At 39.9% G+C, this 19507-nt stretch overlaps 1 protein-coding gene across 2 annotated transcripts; it reads right to left on the bottom strand.

The window, feature by feature from the left end:
* Nucleotides 1-644: 644 nt before the first annotated feature.
* On the bottom strand, nucleotides 645-7669 carry LOC149821818 (monothiol glutaredoxin-S10-like). 2 transcript variants are annotated; one of them, XM_089980630.1, is made up of 5 exons: nucleotides 7301-7669; nucleotides 6981-7054; nucleotides 5076-5150; nucleotides 1286-1312; nucleotides 645-970 (listed from the first exon to the last, which is right to left on the bottom strand). In XM_089980630.1, the coding sequence occupies exons 1-5, from the start codon at nucleotides 7612-7614 to the stop codon at nucleotides 885-887; spliced, it is 576 nt and encodes a 191-aa protein (XP_089836756.1). In that variant the 5' UTR covers nucleotides 7615-7669; the 3' UTR covers nucleotides 645-884. The 2 variants fall into 2 exon arrangements, with proteins under 2 accessions (XP_089836756.1, XP_089836757.1); XM_089980631.1 differs by lacking the exon at nucleotides 1286-1312.
* Between the last annotated feature and the right edge of the window lie 11838 nt (nucleotides 7670-19507).

The following is a 19507-nucleotide window of genomic DNA, read 5'->3' as shown; positions in this document are numbered from 1 at the left end:
GTAGAAGTTGGTCTTGAACCCAGCCCACCTAACCTGGACCATGCTAGACTCCATCTGCATGAACACATGGACCAACCCACAAGGGCTCTATTCATCTGGTAGGGGGACTTCTGAATGTCACCAAGTTGAAGGGACATCACAAATTCGAAACCCACAGGTGGCGTCCCTTGCTGCATGGCCGAAGCTGGGTGTACTCCCCCCCCCCCCCCCCCCCGGTGGCAGGGGGGGACCTCAAGGGTGGTTTCCCTTGGATTATCCAAAAAATGAACACATGGGCCATTCAATGGAGAAAAAGATAAGGAGTTTCTACCAAACAACAGTCTTCTCGGTTTCAATTCCCAAAGAACCATCCCTCAGCTTGACTTTAAAGACCATTACACTGTTGATTTCATGTCAAGGATGAACTTCGAAGAGAAATTTCTTCTGCTAGTGCAGAATTTGAACACAAAAATCCGTTGGCAAATTCCCATTTACCAAATAGCTCAGTCCTACAAACATACATGCACATTGGGACATTACATACAAATTTATTGGAAATTTATGGGAGTTGTTGGCTGCTGTTCATCCAAAAAATTCCACAATGCAGTCCTGGATAGGAGGGTACTAAAAGTACCTCTCATAAGATCAACATAAACAAGATCAAATTTTCTTGAAAACTTTAATGCATTATAGTTCTTTGTGTATGGAACATTTCAATATTAAGTTTGAAAATCAAAGAGATTATGTCTCTTCAAAACAACCGAGTAATTGGCAATAAAGGCATATAACAACAGCAGGTCATGAGTAGGGTGGAACGAACCAAAGAATCGACCAATGGAGGTACCAGAAATGTTGGCCCTTTAGTTTCACCTTCTTTACCATTACTAGTTTTTATCCACTTCCACTCAAGGTTGCAAGCTTTGGGTGCTTTCAGCGCCAGCTTCTGCCAGTAAAGATGCAAGTTCTCCTTTTCGGTGTAGCTTTACAGTATCTGCACAGAAAAATAAATCAGAAATTTAACAGTTTTATGCAACAAGAATGATTAAACGGAAAAAAACATGAATTTTGAGAAAAGTGATATGAGCCTTCTCTGAAATTGCACAAATTCCCAATAAGCTTGTTCCCTTGTTAGTCTTAGAAATTTGTGACCAATAACCACAACAGCAAACATTTAAGACATTCAAGAAAAAGGCTAATTGTCACATTCTCTCAATTCAAGGCCCCTTCAATCGTGAAACAAAAATATATAAGATGCCCGGAATTCTCTTCAATCATTTAGTAGCTTCAAAAGCAAACGGAAAGATACCAGTGCAGCCACCAATGTGCCTTCCACCTGGTCACACAAAAGCAGGTATTATATGAGTGCACAAAAATTCCCTTCAGCAAATATTAAAGTGCTACACATAGGAAGCTTGATGGTCACAAAAGTTTGCAACAGAACAAGAATTGCGTTAGTCCCAAGAGAGAGGAAAACATGCTGGACACAAAGCCTAGCATTTGTTGCCACCAGATTAGAAGCTTATTCCATGTTAACCAAATAGGGTTATGTACACTCACATACTGTTATGAGAATGGATCACTCACGTGTAAATAGATACTACTTTTACATATAGGTCCTTGTATTGTTAATTTTCCATTCATGGATCAATAACAGATGCAACTCCCCATGCTTTTTACACATTACTTTGTTATTTTCTCACTACATTCACTTGTTTCTTTGGGCTACTATTGAACAGCGAAATAAGCTTTCAACACGGAGTTCAGAGCAAGGACTAGTTGTTTGGCATAAATGCTTGACACCATTGTATGTGCGTGTAGCATGTACACAGTATATACTAAACATTAACAAGTCCAATTTTTAGTAACCTCACTACTGCTTTGCCTTGGATACCACTATCATAAGTGCTGTCATAATTTTATAATATATGCAACATGCAAGTGTGGGGGCAGAGAGAGAGAGAGAGATAGAGAGAGAGAGAGAGAGAGAGAGAGAGCATATATTTGATGGTGCTTTAAACATATCGAACAAACAGAAAGTTGCAATCCATTGCACTGAGAAAGCTGTTGCTCACATAACATGCAACACCCAAGTGGAGATTATCAAGTAAATAAAACTCAAAAGGTGCTGACTATGCATACTGGGGCCTAAAAGAGACTGTACCAGTGAATCAAAGATAGCACACGTGTGATATCTTTGAAGCATCAGTTCTTTTAGTGTCCTAAATTAAGTGAGGAAGATAGCACACTTGTGATAAAAGGTGCCCTAAGAAGAAACAGCTGTAGCAACAGTAAGAAAACAACAATATCTAAATCCTTCATTCCCAGCGGTTTCAATCATTCTAGAAATGAAAGACCACAGAACCTTTTAAAATATCTTTAAGCTAGATACATAAGCTTCACATAGCTATGTAATTGTGGTCAAGACTATGAGTATCTCAATGGATTGCTTTGTTAAAATATTTCCTGCCAGTGACACTAAAAGAGCTTGCATAGATCTTAATATGCAACTTGCATATACTGATGACAACCAATTACACGATTCTACAATGCATAGGCAGCTGATCAGTAGCTTGGTTCATCGTACTATTGCTAAAAACTTATGCATGCATGGGGATCAGGTCTTCTTTGTTTTATTGAGGGACAACAGTCTAATTTGATTTCACTCTCAAGCTCTTGTATGCGACTGTTGGAGAAGGTAACTTTATACAAATTCTGTTGCCCCTAAGGAACATTTTTCTTCCTCTTACACCCTTAGTTTTTCTTCTTGGTTTCCCTAATTCTGACCTATATTCTGAAGCCAACTGATAATTTAACGGTAGTAACATGTTGAAACATTATCAAGTCAGATTCTCAGCCGATTTATGGTAGATCATCATTCAATTCATATGGCTTAGGTTCTTCCACTGTGTGCCACAAATCAAATGTAAAATGGTAAATTCAACTACATCACCAAAGTATAGCTCAGTTAAGAAGAAAAACAGTTTTGAAGTCCCATAAAAAGGACAGAGAAAGAGACATCCAATCATCTCTAAATGCATGGCTTCTAGAACTTATGTTTTCCACCACACTACCTAGGGCTGTCAATGGGTTGGACCTGTGCCAGGTATCTGGCCCGAATCCAAAATTTTGGTGTGGGTGTCGGCATAAAAAATGCTAACTCGAGTGTTATTTGAGTCAACCTATCCCAAATGACATATAGGTCGGGTTCAACTTATGATTTTTGCTAAATATCTAACCCGACCCAACCAATCTCGAGTATTTTATAAGCATTTTTTAGTGAAAACCATGTGTTATAAGCACTCCTTAAAGTTAGGGGTGGCCCTGACCTGGCCTGATTGGGGCCCAACAGGCCCAACTCATATCTTGGCTCGAGCTCAGGCAGATTCAGTTATACTCGGGTTTGAGCCAGTCCTGTTGGGCCCTGTGTAAACTACATAAGGGCCCACCCCAATTGAGGCCCGATTGTCTAATCAGGCCAGGCCCAGCCTAACCTGTTACGAGCTGGGTGCCTGACGGTCACCCCTACTTAAAGTATATGGTTCAGGTATAGGCTTCCATTTCCTCAATTCGACATATTTCAAACCTTACTACATGTTATTTTGGTGGGTTCGGTTTTGATTGGGCTCTAAGGGGCTGGAGATCCAACCTATTGACAGCCTTCGTGCTACCTCATATGATCATAAAAGATCCACATGCTTAGCCACAAGGGCATCTTTCAAATGCTTAACCATGTTGAGGTCTTTACAGGATGTGCAAAACAAGGTCGGATAAGAACTTTCAGGGAGGCCTTCCTTCCTCCACTAGGACAGAACCATTTTCATTATTAAGTGTAACTGCACAAGACTCCCAATGTTCCATGCCAGGAAGAAGAAAAAACACAGAAGCTGACTGTTACTCGATTTAGATATTAGGGTCCTACATGAATAAGTCGCGCTTTATTTGTCTATGGATGAACTTATCTCATCCTTTATTGTGCAATTACACAAATAATTGTAGCAATAATGTACTACCATTCCCCTAGCAGAATAGGACACCATGTTTCTTTGTCCAGTGGAGCAGTAGTATGCTTTTAGAGAAGGAAATGACTCCAGTTGGTCTTTCCCATAAGTACAGACCAAGGGTGACATCTGATACAATCCACAAGATTTTGTCAACTTCCTTTCAAGAAAAGCAAGATCTTGTCAACTTTCTTCAAAAAACAAAACAAAAAAAGGCCCTGTCAATCGAGAGTAGAAACAGCAGAATCACCTGCATTTGAACACAGGTCCTACAACACCCTCCATCCAGCTTGCTCAAGAACTTCTTAACCAGCCAGAAGGAAAATGATTAGTGCTCTTTTCCAGTAAGCCCTCTTGACACCAAATGGAGAGAAAGAAAAGTTTCGGGAGGAGCTTCACCAAAGAAAGTACACATTATGAAGGACCAAACAGTCACTCACTTTATGACTTGATAGGGGCTCAGTTCCACCTTTTTTTCACTTCCCAAAGACCAGAAGTATGGACTAGTGGTGGCCTATTCCTCTAATGGAGACACTTCTGCCTTATTCTCTGCCGAACAGCTACACATTTGTCTATAATGGTAATTATTCACCTGCACATTGTGTGTAATAGGGAATTTTAAATTGAATTCCCTCAGAATTCCTGTTCGACCTTTTTGTCAGTCCAATTTTGAAGATAAGAAACTATACAAAGATAAAGTCAATGAGTTGGACCTGTTCCGAACTGGATTTAGTGAGACAATTAGGCATTTCTGTTGACTCTATGGTTTATAAACAATGCACATAACAAAAAATCCCTTTGTTGACTACTGTCTTGCATGGTATCATTTTCAGAGAATTCAACTATTGCTGGTTAGACACACCAGAAATTATCACGCATATCTTTGTCTTTCTTTTTTCTGCTATTCTAAGTCATATCTAATGGTTGTCTATGAGGTTCATAAGTGCTTCCATTGAACCAGAAAAAGAGATAGCAAATGACCTAAAACATACACAATGAAAGCCTTCATGGGGTTGAAAGTTGAGCACAAGAAACCATTATTTTGAATAAAACTCTCTTGAGCATGATATATCCACGTATTTCAAAAGTATCACTTACCGATGAAAACATTTGGAACTGTATGCTGTCCAGTAAGCCGTTCTAATATTTTCTGCAGCTGGGGCCCTTGTGGACCTATAGAAATAGAATTCATAAACAACAAAATGTCAATATTATTCCACATATATGCCACATTTTTTGTTTTGCAGGACATGCTAAATATTGTTTGTCCCTTTGCTTGGGCTCCAAAAGCACCACGTCAACTTCTAGTGTGAAAATTTGCCAATTGCTTAGTTCAAGGACTTCTAGAGTTGAAAAGATCAACCTGAATGATTTGCTTCAAACTGGAGAAAATGACCCAGCGTTGAATGACATAGTTGAGTCATTATGCAACTGAAAATAACTTGATCTAGGAATCTGACGGTTTTATTTTCTTGTTCCCAGACCAAGTCAGCAATGCAGCCAATCAAGCAGTTAATATTATTCTGGATGTAGACGCTTGGATTCACTGTCAAATCAGGATGAATAGCCAAGCTATCATTCCAGTAAAAAACCTACCCTTTGGTTCCAACAAGTACAAGAAATTGATTTATTTTATTATAGAAAACTTCAATATTAAACTTTAAATAAGGGAATATATATAGCATAGTCACCTGTATTGCTCAAGGTAATTTCTCGGCGAGGGTTTTTGTCGGAGATATTTTCAAAAAGTGATTGTTCTCGGGAAAATCTCAGAAGCTTTAAAAAAAATTAAAATATAAATAATATTAAGAAAATAGAAAAATATTAGGTTTTCTATTATTTTTCTTGCAACAAATGTAAAGAAACAAGTTTTAGAGTTTTTTAAATACAAAAGAAACCAAAAATAGAAAAACTGCACTTAAAATATACAAAGATAAGAATTTTTTAATTCTCAAAATATCAGGATAATACTGCAACAATATCAAGATATTTTGCAGGTATTATTGGCCAAGCTGAAAATGCCGACGGTATCACGATATTTTCAAAATATCAGTGATATTGGTGACTATGATATATAATGATGAGTAGCTCCTAAACAGTTTATGTCCTAAATGCTTCTAAAATACATAGTTGTATGTGTTTTTTGCTTAATTCTAACTTGCAGATGTGTTCAGCATTCGCCCCAAAGGGGTTTGGCATAGTGGGACGGGGCCTACGCAGCTAGGCAAGCGGTCTAGGTTCAAATCCAATGGGCGTCAACCCTTGCTCAAGCCGAAGCGTGGTGACTCCCTGGGAGCAAGGGGTAAGCCCATGGAGTTTTATGCTGCCAGGACAGTGATTGTAATTATGGCATGGAGAGCATTAGGTCTCCGATCCTAGGGGTGGGTTCTCTGTGTAAATATTAAAAAGATTAAACATTTGTTCATCATTGTTTATTCACTAAAAATCATGCTTTGGATTGAATTGATTCGATGAGAAAACTTGATTTCTATTTCACCAAGTTTTGGTGCAATATGAGCCATCTATTTTCGATAGCTATAAATACACATCCATTTATTTATTTATGAGACAATGTTTTGCTGTATTTCCACGACATTGATGGATCAGAACCATGAGTCTTGAGAATGTATCTTTATCAAAAGTATTCATACCAATAATAGATAAATAAGTGGATATATTGGCTGGTACCTAAGCAACACTCATACTCTCTAAGTCCAGAACACTATTTCAAACACGACGTGCAACAAGAAACAAGCTGGAGTCCGGTGGATCCAACCCCTAGTGAGTGTTTCAGTACCAGCAGTTGGCAAAGTGAGTATTTCTCTGTAGCAACAAAGAAACACGAATGCTCTGGAGATATCTCAACGCTCCCACATGCATAATTATGATCAGAGGAGAATACAGAACGTGTATACAATGAAAGATGGTCTGAAATTTCATCGAAATGTTTCCCCATCATCTCTTCAATTGAATTAGAAGGCAAATAAGAAGAAAAAGGCGTACCCAACTCATCCAATTCGATTACAAGTGGTTCCACTGCGAGCCGCTTAAACATGGCCTTCACCTCCATCGAATAACTAAGATTAAAACACCCAAAAAAAAGGGGGGAATGCAATCATAAATCAGATAAAGTGGCTATGCAGGTGAATACTAGATCAAATAATCCTAAATACGCATAAATTCCAGATACCCAATATGGGTTTTCCTTGTAAAACGATAGGTAAACTACCAAAAAGAAAAGAAACACATCTGAATACAATTTAAGGACGGATGGAAAATGGTAAATTGATATAAAAACAATGTGGGTATCCCTCCATACTCACGAGCACCAAGTCTTGGAGTAAATGACGACGGGGTTCTCTGCAATGGTCTTCTTGACGGTCTCTTCGAGTCGAGAACCGAAGGATGAGGACGACGTTGACTCGGCCGACGCTCTAAACGTTCGGATTCCAGCGTGCCTCTTTAATCCCGTTAAACAGCAACGGGAACAATAAGAGGAATAAGAAGCAGCAGCAGATGAGTGCCAGACAGGTTTGTTGGGAAGAAAGAAGGAAGAAACCGAGATGGGTATTGGGCTTCTCAAGGTGGTATTGATCACCTTGAAAGGAGGACGATGGAGAAGAGAGATCTCTGCCATCTGCAGGAGTCCTGTGCGCGTTTCTATCTTTTCTCTGCTCCCCTCTTATTCTCTCTGCAGAAGCGTCGCAATATAAAGGATGCCAACGGGTCGGATGTAATTTTACATCCGAATCCGAATCGAATTAGTATGATTCGTAAGCAAATTCCGATCGGGATTCAGTATTGAGTATTGCATCAGAGTCTGAATCCGATTCCGTCAAAAAACGAATCTGTGTGAATATTGGATTTTGAGCTAGTCGGATCTGAATTCAGTTTTATGTGATCACATCTGATTCTAAAGTTAAATCCAACTCCAATTATGTCAAATCCTGTTAAGTCTGACGTTGAGCCTGTATCGAAGTAACAGAAACTGATCATTAGTGGTTTAGTTAGAATATCTGCAATATGATCTTTTAAGGAAACGTGCTTGACAACAAGTAGGTTGACGAAGTGTACATCAATGTCGATGTGCTTGCTACGTTGATGCAGAACAGGGTTTGCAACAAGATATGCAGCCGGAAAGTTATCACATCAGACGATGGACAGACAATCTTGTGGGTGCAGCCATAGGGTATTGGCTTGGAAGTAAGCATATTGGTCTTCACGAGAATATCAATTATATCTTTGCACTGCAATAAGAAGAGTTTTTGAAAGATCGGCGGCTTCTATTCCAATAAAAAATGTAGAGGGCTAATATCCTTGAGAGTGAATGCTCTGCTAAGGTGAAAAATGAGAAGAGATATGTCTGTCATAATTGCACCTGGACAATAACGTACATGGTGTCCCTTTTTGTACTCTCCATGAACAATGAGGTGTCGGTTTTGGAACCAACAAAGCCATAAGAGATCAAAGCCAAACTAAGCTATTGGAACCATGTCCTCGATGCTTGTTTGAAGAGGTATAAGGTTTTATGAAGTTTGCATACATGTGAGGGATCTATCCTTGGGTGGTGGCAACAAAGAGGACAACTCGGGTTGTTACCAGGGTGAATGTGTCAAAGTTAACACCTTATTGGTGAAACCCAAGTGGCTAAAAGATTAACCTTTTAGTGTTCTAAATTGCCTTCCACTTTGTGTTTTATTCAACATTGCACCAAAACCCATGTTTGATGTTTTTAGAGAGCCCTGGTTTCATCCTCCATGGCAGCTCACCATCTTTTGTTTTTGTTTGCTTGAGCAAAAGAGGTTGACTCATTGTCTTGCAAGACCTCGATGAGAATAGTTGTGGGTATATTGTATTTAGTGGAGAGGTATAGTTTTGGTTTGAAGATACCTACCCGGGATCGAGTGGTCATAGGGTGTATGCACTAAGTGTAAGAAATTGATCAGATGGCTTGATGGATGTAGTTGGTAGGGAGATTTGGGTGGGTTGTGATGAGGACTCATCAGATGGGTTTTGATCTTGAACTTCTTATTCCAACACATACTTCATATCCATGCCACACATCTATTTCTTAAATCTACCCATGGCTTATGACACAATAAAGGTGTCACACAATATTAACTTACACACAATTTTGGCAAACATGTTGTCATAATCAAGGGTTATTCCAACAAGTCTCTTTAGGATTTTAGGGTTAGGGTTCTCTTACAAGTCTCCTGTGATCGATGTGCCCAAGCAAAGGGCTTATGGTATGTGCGATCAAGGATACTAGCAATCCGTGATCACCTACTGATATACTCAAGTTAAAGGTTTTTAGTACGTGACAGGGTGATATTGAGATAAACTAGGACAGGAGAGTTTGAAAACTTTTGTACAAAAAAATCACAGTGCCCCTAATCATGAAGAGAAAACGGACAAGAGAGAGAGAGAGAGCACGCATAGCATACATTGTTTTTTACACAGATTTGTGAAATTGTCAGGGTTGAGAAATTTAATTAATAGAATCTAGAGTCAAGTTGATCCCCAACAATGAGGGTGTATGAGAAAGGTGCTTAGGAATCAATAATTTTTAAGAAAATACTTTCTTGAAAACAACTCAACAATAAAGGAGAATGGGTTTCATTATGGTCGCCAAAAATCACCAACAAGGGTGTAAAATATTTTTATAAATGAGTTTTAGAAAAGATGTTATAAAACTTGCTTCCCTTTAAAAGGTGACAGGATCTGCCCAAACGGTACGAGATCATGCCCTTCACTCCCAAATGTCAGAGAATAACATGATCAAGGTTGAGATATTTACCCGAAAAAATATTTTCTTTAACTTCTTAAAACTCTTTTATAGCATTTGTGAAGTAAGCTTGGATGGTGGACTCACCCAAGCAAAAGATTCCCAAGAAAATCAAGAAATATAGAAAAGAAAGCACAAGAAATGGAAAGACAGGGAGAGGTAACTCAGGTTTTCTAAAAAAACCTAGCTCCTTCTTTGTTAGTCATCTAACATCGTAATTGTAATACCCAAAAAAAATTAAATACATAAATTCAAAATTTTTACGTAAGATTATGTAAGTTTGGATCTTAGAGCGACCTAAGCCCGTCGAGTTCGGGTTATATGCGGGTTGAAACTAACCGAACCCGAGATATCCGGTCTCAACCAAATATGGAGTGGTATATACTCCAGAGGATTGATCCGTACGAGATTTAGATCGACCAAAAATTAAGAAAGCCCTTTTAGCGGTAAGTGGGTTGGGTACTATGTGGTTTGGATCAAAATTCAAACAATATGTGCCCAAAAGGACATTTACGAGGGAAATAAAGAGGTCATGAGCATTTTGGGAAAAAATGAAAAAGAGAAGGGGTTTAAAGAAAGTAAGGGGCATGGGGGTAATTTTACGAGGATGCCCCACACGAGGGCCCCCACTCTTCTCGCACGAGGACCACCGCCGAACCACACCCTTCCAGCCACTGTCACCACCACTGCCATAACCACCCTGTCGTCAGACCATCACTGACACCTCTAGCCATCTCTCCCTCTAACAGCAGCCTACCTCTCTCTCTCTCTCTCTCTCTCCCCCCATCTCTCCCTCTAACAGCAGCCTACACCTCTCTCTCTCTCTCTCTCTCTCTCTCTCTCTCTCTCTCCTCTATTATGTCACGAGAGTAGAAGGGGAAAGGAGAGGAAGAACAGGGAAACAAGAGAGGAAGGAAAAGAGGAAAAAGATAAAAAATAAGAAAAATGAGAGGAAAAAGGAAAAGAAAAACAAGAGGAAGGGGCAGTCGGTTGCCACCCACTTTCTTGTATTTCTCTCTCCCTATGTTCGGGTGCACCATTGCCACCATCGAGCTACGTGGGCCCTGCTAATGCTAGGCAATAGACTTATCGCTAATGTACCGCTGTTGCCTTATGAATTGCACATTGTCTCAAAATTTGCATTGCACAATGCCTTAAAATCTTGCATGCTGCTCCAAGAACCACACTATTGCCGCCCTAAGCTTATGTTGCCTCATGGTCTGCATCGTAGTTGCCTTTGTTGTCGTGTGCCATGCTCTTGCATTGTCGATCTGCAAACAAAATATGTGTGTATTAGAGAAGTTCAAGAAATCCCTAAACGAATGACACGTCTCTAGAGGTATAATTCTTAAATCCTTATTGAGGCTCAAGGTAGCTATGTTTATCGGGTTCTTTATTATATAAGGGGTATGTAAGTAGTTACTTGTTCATACTTTTAAAAATTAAAGACAATCATTTTTTGGTTCGTATATTTGTTAGAATATTTTATTAAAGTAACTAAAATCGGATTTGGCGGATGAGATGTATAATGGTAGATCCAAAACGTTTTTAAGTGTTTTGTTTTGCAAGTTGAACTCTTAATATAAGAAAGACAAAATAACCATATATTGTTAATTGGCTATAGGTAACATTAAACCTTAAGGGTATGTTGTGCGAGTGTGTGCCCTCGAAGAATACACATTGAATGTGTGTGATGTGAATTGATACATATGCAATTACGACATACGTATGACAATGTTTGTTTGTGTGCTTGTACCTTGGGTGTATATCTTTGTTGAACACATTTTTTTATGTTCAACTTTTGCTGCGACTCATTCCCTTCGTGAATTATGTCTTAGTGGGCCAATATTCATTCACGCTTGCACTAAGGTGGGGCTCATAATGCTTAGTTCGGTTGGTGCATCATCCTGGATAAGGCTCATACCATCAAGAAAAATTCAGTGAATGGGGATATTCGTGAGGTACATGCGATTGAGGTGGTTTGCAAATACGAATATACTTGCGATGTGATATATATGTATGCAGTTGAGGTATACGTACGAATGTAGTTATGTTATGATTGTGTGTACACAGTTGAGGTATATATGCAAATGCTTACGTAATGTGAGGTGTGTGCATGCCATCGGTATGTGGACAAATAAATATGATACATGTTTATGATTATACATAATGCGTTGGGTGATATATGAAATGAGACGAAATGCATGAATGTATGCATTATAAATTAACTGCATAGGGTTGTTTATATGTATTATAAGGAATATGCTTAGAGTATATATTATATACATTTGTGAATGACATATCTATAATGGTTTGAAATTCTCATGTACGTAATGAGCATCAACCTCTTACAATGGTTTCAAATATGAAACCTTATGATGTGTATTTGATATTTGCGAATGTGGCAAATGGTGGGTTATAAATGCAATGCATGTTCAAATGACTTGTTTTGCATTAGGTATTGACCCCAATATTTGTTTCGTATGTTGAAACTGCGACTTATGCTTTAAATTTTTCGAGTACAACAAGTATAATTTATGTATGAGGTGTGTGGTCGAATAACATGAGTTTGATGGGTATTGACCTGAGTGTTTGTTCGTATGTTAAAATTTATATCATTCAAGTTGAAAGATATCAGTGTGTTAAATATGATGTGATGTATGAAGTGCATGGATGAAAGACATCAATTTATAGGTGTTGACCCAACTTATTGCTTAATGTATTGAAATTTTGTTATTCATATTGTTGAGGGGGATATTGCTTAGCATGTACATTTATTGTATAAAATGACATGCATTGAGAATAAGTTATCGAAAATTAATAAAGTTGCACTACGTGTCACTTTAAAAGATGGGGTAACATTGACTTGTACTATTGAGGTCAAGCAAATGAGTCAAATGTGAACTTGCGTCTACAATTCTGTGAGAATTGTGGTCCCATCGAATGTGTACAATGACAGTTCCGTCAGGTCAAATGTGTTCTACCATGTCGATTTAAAGGGACTTTGTGCTCTAATACATGTGGCGGATTTGAGTTACAATTATACACCAATAGTAGTGCACATACGATGTTCTTGTTCGAGGGATGATATGTCACGAACTCTGATGCTAGTCTCTTATTCTCTTGTGAATTCAAATATAAAAAATACAAATTATGTGAATGAACATTCACAAGAAAACCTGACTACCCGTAGTTGGCCAGGCGTGATGCCCCAGGATAACACGATGAAATTTTAGATTCAATGTTTGCAAGCATAACATGAATTAGAAAGTTAAATGAAAACAAAGAAAAAATACTTATGTATTAAGTAAGTCATGACATGTTTGCATAATTGTATATATGATTTGTCTAGGAGATGTTTGTAGGATTAAATGTGATACCTATATAATTGTATGCATGTGGTACAAGTGAGCATGATTGCATGCTTAAATAAAATAGATGTTTAACTATATACATGGATTGGTATGTGAGTGCAAGTGTATGCTCGAATGACTTCTGCAAATAACTATATGTGCAAATGCAGGTAAATATGATTATATGACTTGTGGCAATACTCTCATGATGCCAAACCAATGGGGGCTCCGTGTGGTTGGTAGGAGCTGTCGGTGCAAGTCTCCTTGTGGTTAGACGGTACCAGTGGCGGAGCCAGGGGTGGGCATGGGTGGGCGGCCGCCCACCCTAAAATTTGAAACCGAGTCGACTCATGACTCGGAAAACCGAATCAAATTGGGACTCGTGAAGCCGAGTCGACCGGGACCCAGGCTCTCGATGAGTCTAGAGCCTGCCAAAAGAGGCGAGGGGTAAAACCCTCGCCAGTTTTCCTTTATCGTCCGTGCTCTGCCCCTCCGTTCCAGCGTTCCCCTTCTGTCACAGGCAAGGCGGCAACCCCATTCGCTGGCAACCCCTGTGCTCTGCAGTGCCGTCGGCCTCCCTTCGGTGAACCCGCGGTGGCGGTGCCCCCCTTCGAGCTTCTCCCTCTCTACTGCAATCTCTGGCGATGCGAGGCACCGGTGTCGCAGTCAGTCGGACCTTCGCCAATCTCTGGCGACCATCGCTAGCAGTCGGTCGTCGCACTGTCTCAGGTAACCTCCCTAGTCCCTACCCCCTCTCTCTTGCTTTTCTTGTCGATCGGCAAACACGATAACCCTGTTTGCGGTTTCTAAGAAACTGAAGCCTTCGGTTTCTCAGAAACCGCAAAGCATCAGACGACCCATGTCGCCGACCGAAAGACCTGCCGACGACGACTGCAACACGACGCCCAGCCATGCCCACCCCTGGCTCCGCCACTGGGTGAAACGTCCCAACATCCCTGTTGAATGCGTATTTTCAGTGGGTTATTTTGTTTGCATTTAGCTGTTAATCTTCCTATCTACTTGACGCTATTCAATTCAATTTGAATACCGTTTGTCGGGCAGTTAGCTATTCCTATTTATCCGTGTTAACCAACTCCAACTGTTATATGTAGTTTTTGAGTTAAATCTGATTTCTATTTTTGCTTGCTTGAATTGTTAGTAATTTGGTTTAGGACAGGGTTTGTGTTTCACGATTTTTTTCGTCTTGGATTTTAAGCTAAAAGCGCTGTTAGTAGTATGGGTGTGTGACACACACCAACTCTTTGGTGAAATGGCTCACTGACTCAGCTGAACCAGTTTGGTTCAGATTTTTTTGGCCACCCATTGTCTTTTTCTAAGGGTCGAGTTCCTACAGTGTTCACACATTTTAAACAGGGTTTAGGCATCTTTTAGGAGACAATTTGCTGAATTGTTTTGTTCCATAATTCACTACTTGAACCAGTCCCTAGTCATGTTAAATAGTTTGAGAATTTTATACATTTAATTCCACTGTCATTGCTACTTGTGCATACTCTTTACAGGATCATCCTTCAAGACCATAGCATTGTCCCCGAGACCCGAAGTCTGCCCACCCAACGAAAAACTTCTGGCTCCGCCACTGGACGGTACAAGTTCAAACCCCAGTGGTATGTTTAATAATAAACAGTGGGGTTTGCCTAACCCCAGCTTGCCTTTAAAAAAAAAAAAAACTCTCTTGCCACAAGTGTAGACCCCAATTGGGGTTTACATGGTCTTGGACGAGAGTTTCTCATGATTAAACAAAAAAAAAAAAAAAAACACTGCATATGAAGTGCAGTGCTATCAGTCTTTTTGTATAAATTTCCCCTATTACTCATCAATTATTTCGATCTTGAGAACATGACTTTCGTTTGCCTCGTTTCTCACATGTAAGCAAACGTGAGAAAATGCTATGAGATTCAAAAGCATACTACGTTCAGTTTGCTGGACGCCCTTGTGATTATGATTCTCATGTAAATGAGAAAATGACTCTCAGGGGTCATTTTACTCCTAAGAAAACCTGTGGCTAGATAGAATCCTTTGCGACGGAGAGGCTAAGGCTTTCACACCCCTTAGGCAAAGCTTAGATAAAGCTAGAAAACACTTTCTCACGGACGTCCACTTCCTTTTTCAGGAAAGTATGATTTTTTTTTTCCATATCATACCCTTTTAGAAGAAGGCGACACCATCCGTCGTTTGAAAAGATCGGTACAATATGATTGCACAAATATTTGTGCATTAAGCACCTGATCACCCTCCATCTTGAAGATAGGGCCTGTCAATTGTGGGGCCCGGCCTGATGGAGGGCAATCAGCTGCTTAATGCACAAATTTTGTGCCATGTAATTGCACCTGATCCGGACTAATCCGTCCGGCGCTAATAATAAACGTTAATATGGCGTTATATTCACGCATGCGTAGTTGGACGTTCACCTGCGGAAGCCTAGGCTCAGGCAGAGTCCGTTCCGTTCCGTTCCGTTCCAGACACCTTCCGAAATATAACGGTACCCTGCCCCCACAAAATCCCGCCTCTTTTACCATCTCCTCCGAAAACAAAACAAAACAACACATTCCCCTATTCAACGAATTCTACGACTTCCATGCAACGCCCCCAAGCCCTCGGCGGGAGAAGAGACGCTAAAAAAGAGATGGCGTCTTCCTCCCTCGCGCCCAGCCAGCATGCAATGGCTAGCCTCGTCCGAGCCAGCCCTTCTCTCTCTGCCTCGTCTCAGATCGCTCCCTCTCTTCTTCTTCCCGCGGCGCCGCCTTCACGTTCCTCCCTCCCCTCGGTGATCGTCCTTCCTTCCGCTCGATGCTTCCTCTTCTTTTTTGCTTTCTTGGAGGGTCACGGGAACCATAAACTGATCGTTTTTTTTTCCGGCAAACCTTTTCCCACATTTGTTTCGCATTCGCTGCTTAGAAAACCCTAACCGTCGGTCGATTCACGTCCTTTTTTTTTTTTGTTTTTTTCGTGTTACTTGGCCGTTGGCGGTGCAGACGGCGCCTGCGCGTTGCGGATGCGATCGGGACTCAGAAAATCGCCAGGGAATTAAGTCCACAAGACGACGAAGAGAAGCAAGGATTCAGGATCTCATCTGCGTGGAGACGACCACGCGCACTTAACCTGGTGGCAACAGGTGCGACGGATTCATCTCTTCTTCTTCTGTTTTTGTTTTTATTATTATTTGTATTTGGATTTAAGGTCGTTTGTGTATTTGTGATGAATTTTGCACAACAAGAAGATAAGAAAGACAGTGATTAACGTGGTTCATCCATGAAGATCTACATCCACGGGAAAACAAAGGGAGCTATTCTTATTCAGCACACATATTTTCTTATCTTTCTAAACAACAGGGCCTTATATAGGCATAAGGAGATAATCATAATAGGTCTCCAACGATATCCTTGATAAAGAGGGTAACTCTATCCAAAAGATATAGGGAAGATATACCAAGGATAAGCCAGAGCAATGGATAAGCGTGAATAGGTAAGACACCCGTGTTTTCCTAAAAACTCGAGATTTCCTTTCAACACTCCCCCTCAAGTGGGGTATACAGATCAAGACATCCCCACTTGGATAGAGATGATTGAAGCTGTGATCTGGAGATACCCTTTGTAAATCCATCAGCTATTTGATTATCACTCTTGATGTAAGGAGTGCAGATTTCACCAGCAGCGACTTTTTCTCGGACATAATGAAGATCAATCTCTATATGTTTTGTCCTCTCGTGAAAGTAGTAGTGAAGATTAATAGCATTTTGAGTCTCAAAGCCCAACTCGCAAAGCACACTCCTTGTCCATACTAATTCGCTGACTGCAGACGCCATTGCTCTATACTCTGCCTCAGCACTGGATCGAGCCACAACTTCCTGCTTCTTACTTTTTCAAGCCACAAGATTACCTCCTACAAATATACAATATCCCGATATAAATCTTCTGTCACTAATATCCCCAGCCCAATCAGCATCACAATATCCTTCAATTTTGATATTTTCATGGCTTTTAAACCATATACCTTGATCGGGATGACCTTTAGTATATCTGAGAATTCGATCCACCATCCTTAAATGAGATTCCCTGGGTTCATTCATGTATCTGTTTACCAAGCTAATAGCAAAAGCAATGTCAGGACGAGTGACAGTAAGATATATGAGTTTTCCTACTAACCTTTGAAATCTGCCCTTGTCAACCTCAGGATTTTCTTCTGATGCATTGGTTTTGTAGTTGTCTTCAAGAGGAGTTTCAACAGGTTTAGATGCCAACTTTTCGGTCTCTTTTAACAAATCGAGAGCATACTTCCTTTGGCTTAAGTAGAGACCTTTATTGGATTGAGCAATCTCTATACCTAAAAAGTATTTCAGACGACCAAGATCTTTTATAGCAAAGGTGGCATGTAAATGCCTTTTTAACCTATCAGTTTCATGTGAACTATTGCCTGTAATAACTAAGTCATCCACATAGACAAGCACAAGGGTAATATCTTTACCATTTTTCTTTACAAACAGAGTATTGTCAGACTTGCACCTTATGAAGTACCATCTTTCAAGAGCTTGACTTAGTTTGGCATACCGGGCTCTTGGAGATTGCTTAAGCCCATAAATAGCCTTATTAAGTCTACAAACACTTCCTTTTCCTTCATCAGGATGACCAGGAGGCAATTCCATGCACACCTCCTCATTCAATTCTCCTTGTAAGAAAGCATTTTTGACATCAAGTTGATGGAGAGGCTACTTGAAATTACATGCCATAGACAGGACAATTCTTAAGGTATTCATCTTTGCCACAGGGGCAAAGGTTTCATAATAGTCCACTCCATGTGTCTGCGTAAATCCTTTAGCGACCAGCCGAGCTTTGTATCTCTCAACGTCACCATTACTTTTGAACTTTATTTTATAGTGCCATTTACACCCTACTGCACACTGCCCCTTAGGAAGCGAAACAACTTCACACGTATGATTTCTTCTCAAGGCCTCCAGTTCCTCACGCATGGCTTCTTTTCACTGAGTCAGCTCTTTGGCTTCTTTATAAGAGGTTGGCTCATGATGTTTATCAATACTTTTAACAAAGAGTGCATGCTTGGGATAAACCTGTAAGTAGTTAACATATTTTTCTATGGGATAGACCAAAGTATTATAAGTAACATAGTTCTGTAGTCGAACAGGTGGATGAAGGACTCTCCCTGATTTTCTTACCGGGATCTCTTCATTCTGAATTGGTTGAGGTTCACGATTTTCTTGGGCTTCATTCTCAATCATCAAGTCAACATATCTCAAATTTTCTATTCTGTCATTGATCAACTGATCATCATGTATTCGGATTTGAAAGAATGTGTCAAGAATATCGGCAGTTGATTGAGCATTCTCCCCCTGACCTGCACGTCCCTACATTTCACTGTAAAAATATGTCTTTTCATTAAAATTAACATCACGAGAAACATAAAATTTATCAGTTTCAGGATGATAACAACGATATCCTTTGCTCTTAGTGTTGTACCCAAGAAACACACACCTGAGTGCTCTTGGGCTTAGTTTATCACGCTTGAAGGGCGCAACCCAAACATGTACAATGCAACCAAATACACGCAGGTGCTCAAGACTGAATTTTCTCCCATGAAGAATTTTCAATGGTGCCAGATTTTCTAACCTTCGACTAGGTATACGATTGATCAAGTGACACGTTGAAGCTATGGCCTCATTCCAGAAAAATTTTGGAACGTTAGATTGGAACATTAGAGCTCGAGCGACCTCGAGTAAGTGACGATTTTTACGCTCAACTGACCCATTCTGTTGAGGAGTATTAACACACGAGATTTGATGTATAATGCCATGCTTTTCAATATACTCTTTAAAGCAGGTATTTACATATTCGGTGCCATTATCAGATCTTAACACTTGGATCTTAGAATTAAATTGAGTTTGAATCATGGAGTGAAACATCTTAAAATTATTGAAGACTTCATATTTATGCTTCAAGAAATAGACCCAAGTTACCTTGGAATAATCATCCACAAAAGTACGTAATAGCGAAAACCAGACTTAGATTCAATAGGAGCAGGGCCCCACACATATGTATGAACAAGAGCAAACCGTTTATTGGAGGCATGTTCAGACTCATCAAACTTAGGTCTACTTAACCTAGCAAACTGACATATATCACACTCTTTATTATCAAAATGTAGATGAGGAAAAATTAGATTCAAAGTACGTCTTCCCGGATGGCCTAACCGATAGTGCCATTGAGTACTTTTCTCTTCAGTCACCAGCAACGCCTTATATTTTTTATTGATCCTGTAAAGGCCATTGATCAGAGAGCCTTCACCAATCTTCTTCTTCGTGTTCAGATCCTGAATAACGACATTAGTAGGAGAAAAAACCACTTGACAATTCATTTCCT

Source organism: Nuphar pumila, chromosome 11, assembly GCF_984573655.1.
Source record: "Nuphar pumila chromosome 11, dmNupPumi1.hap1.1, whole genome shotgun sequence".
In the NCBI taxonomy this organism is placed as follows: domain Eukaryota; kingdom Viridiplantae; phylum Streptophyta; class Magnoliopsida; order Nymphaeales; family Nymphaeaceae; genus Nuphar; species Nuphar pumila.
The sequence above is the reverse complement of the archived record's forward strand: the minus strand, read 5'-3'. Positions and strand labels throughout refer to the sequence as shown.

Excerpts from the sequence above, each read along its gene's own strand:
- LOC149821818 (XM_089980630.1), bottom strand. The coding sequence starts at position 7,614 with ATGGCAGAGATCTCTCTTCTCCATCGTCCTCCTTTCAAGGTGATCAAT. Across the intron at positions 1,313-5,075 it reads AGTTCCAAATGTTTTCATCG|GTGGAAGGCACATTGGTGGC; the intron begins GTAAGTGATACT and ends TTGTGTGACCAG. Across the intron at positions 971-1,285 it reads GCACATTGGTGGCTGCACTG|ATACTGTAAAGCTACACCGA; the intron begins GTATCTTTCCGT and ends TTTTCTGTGCAG.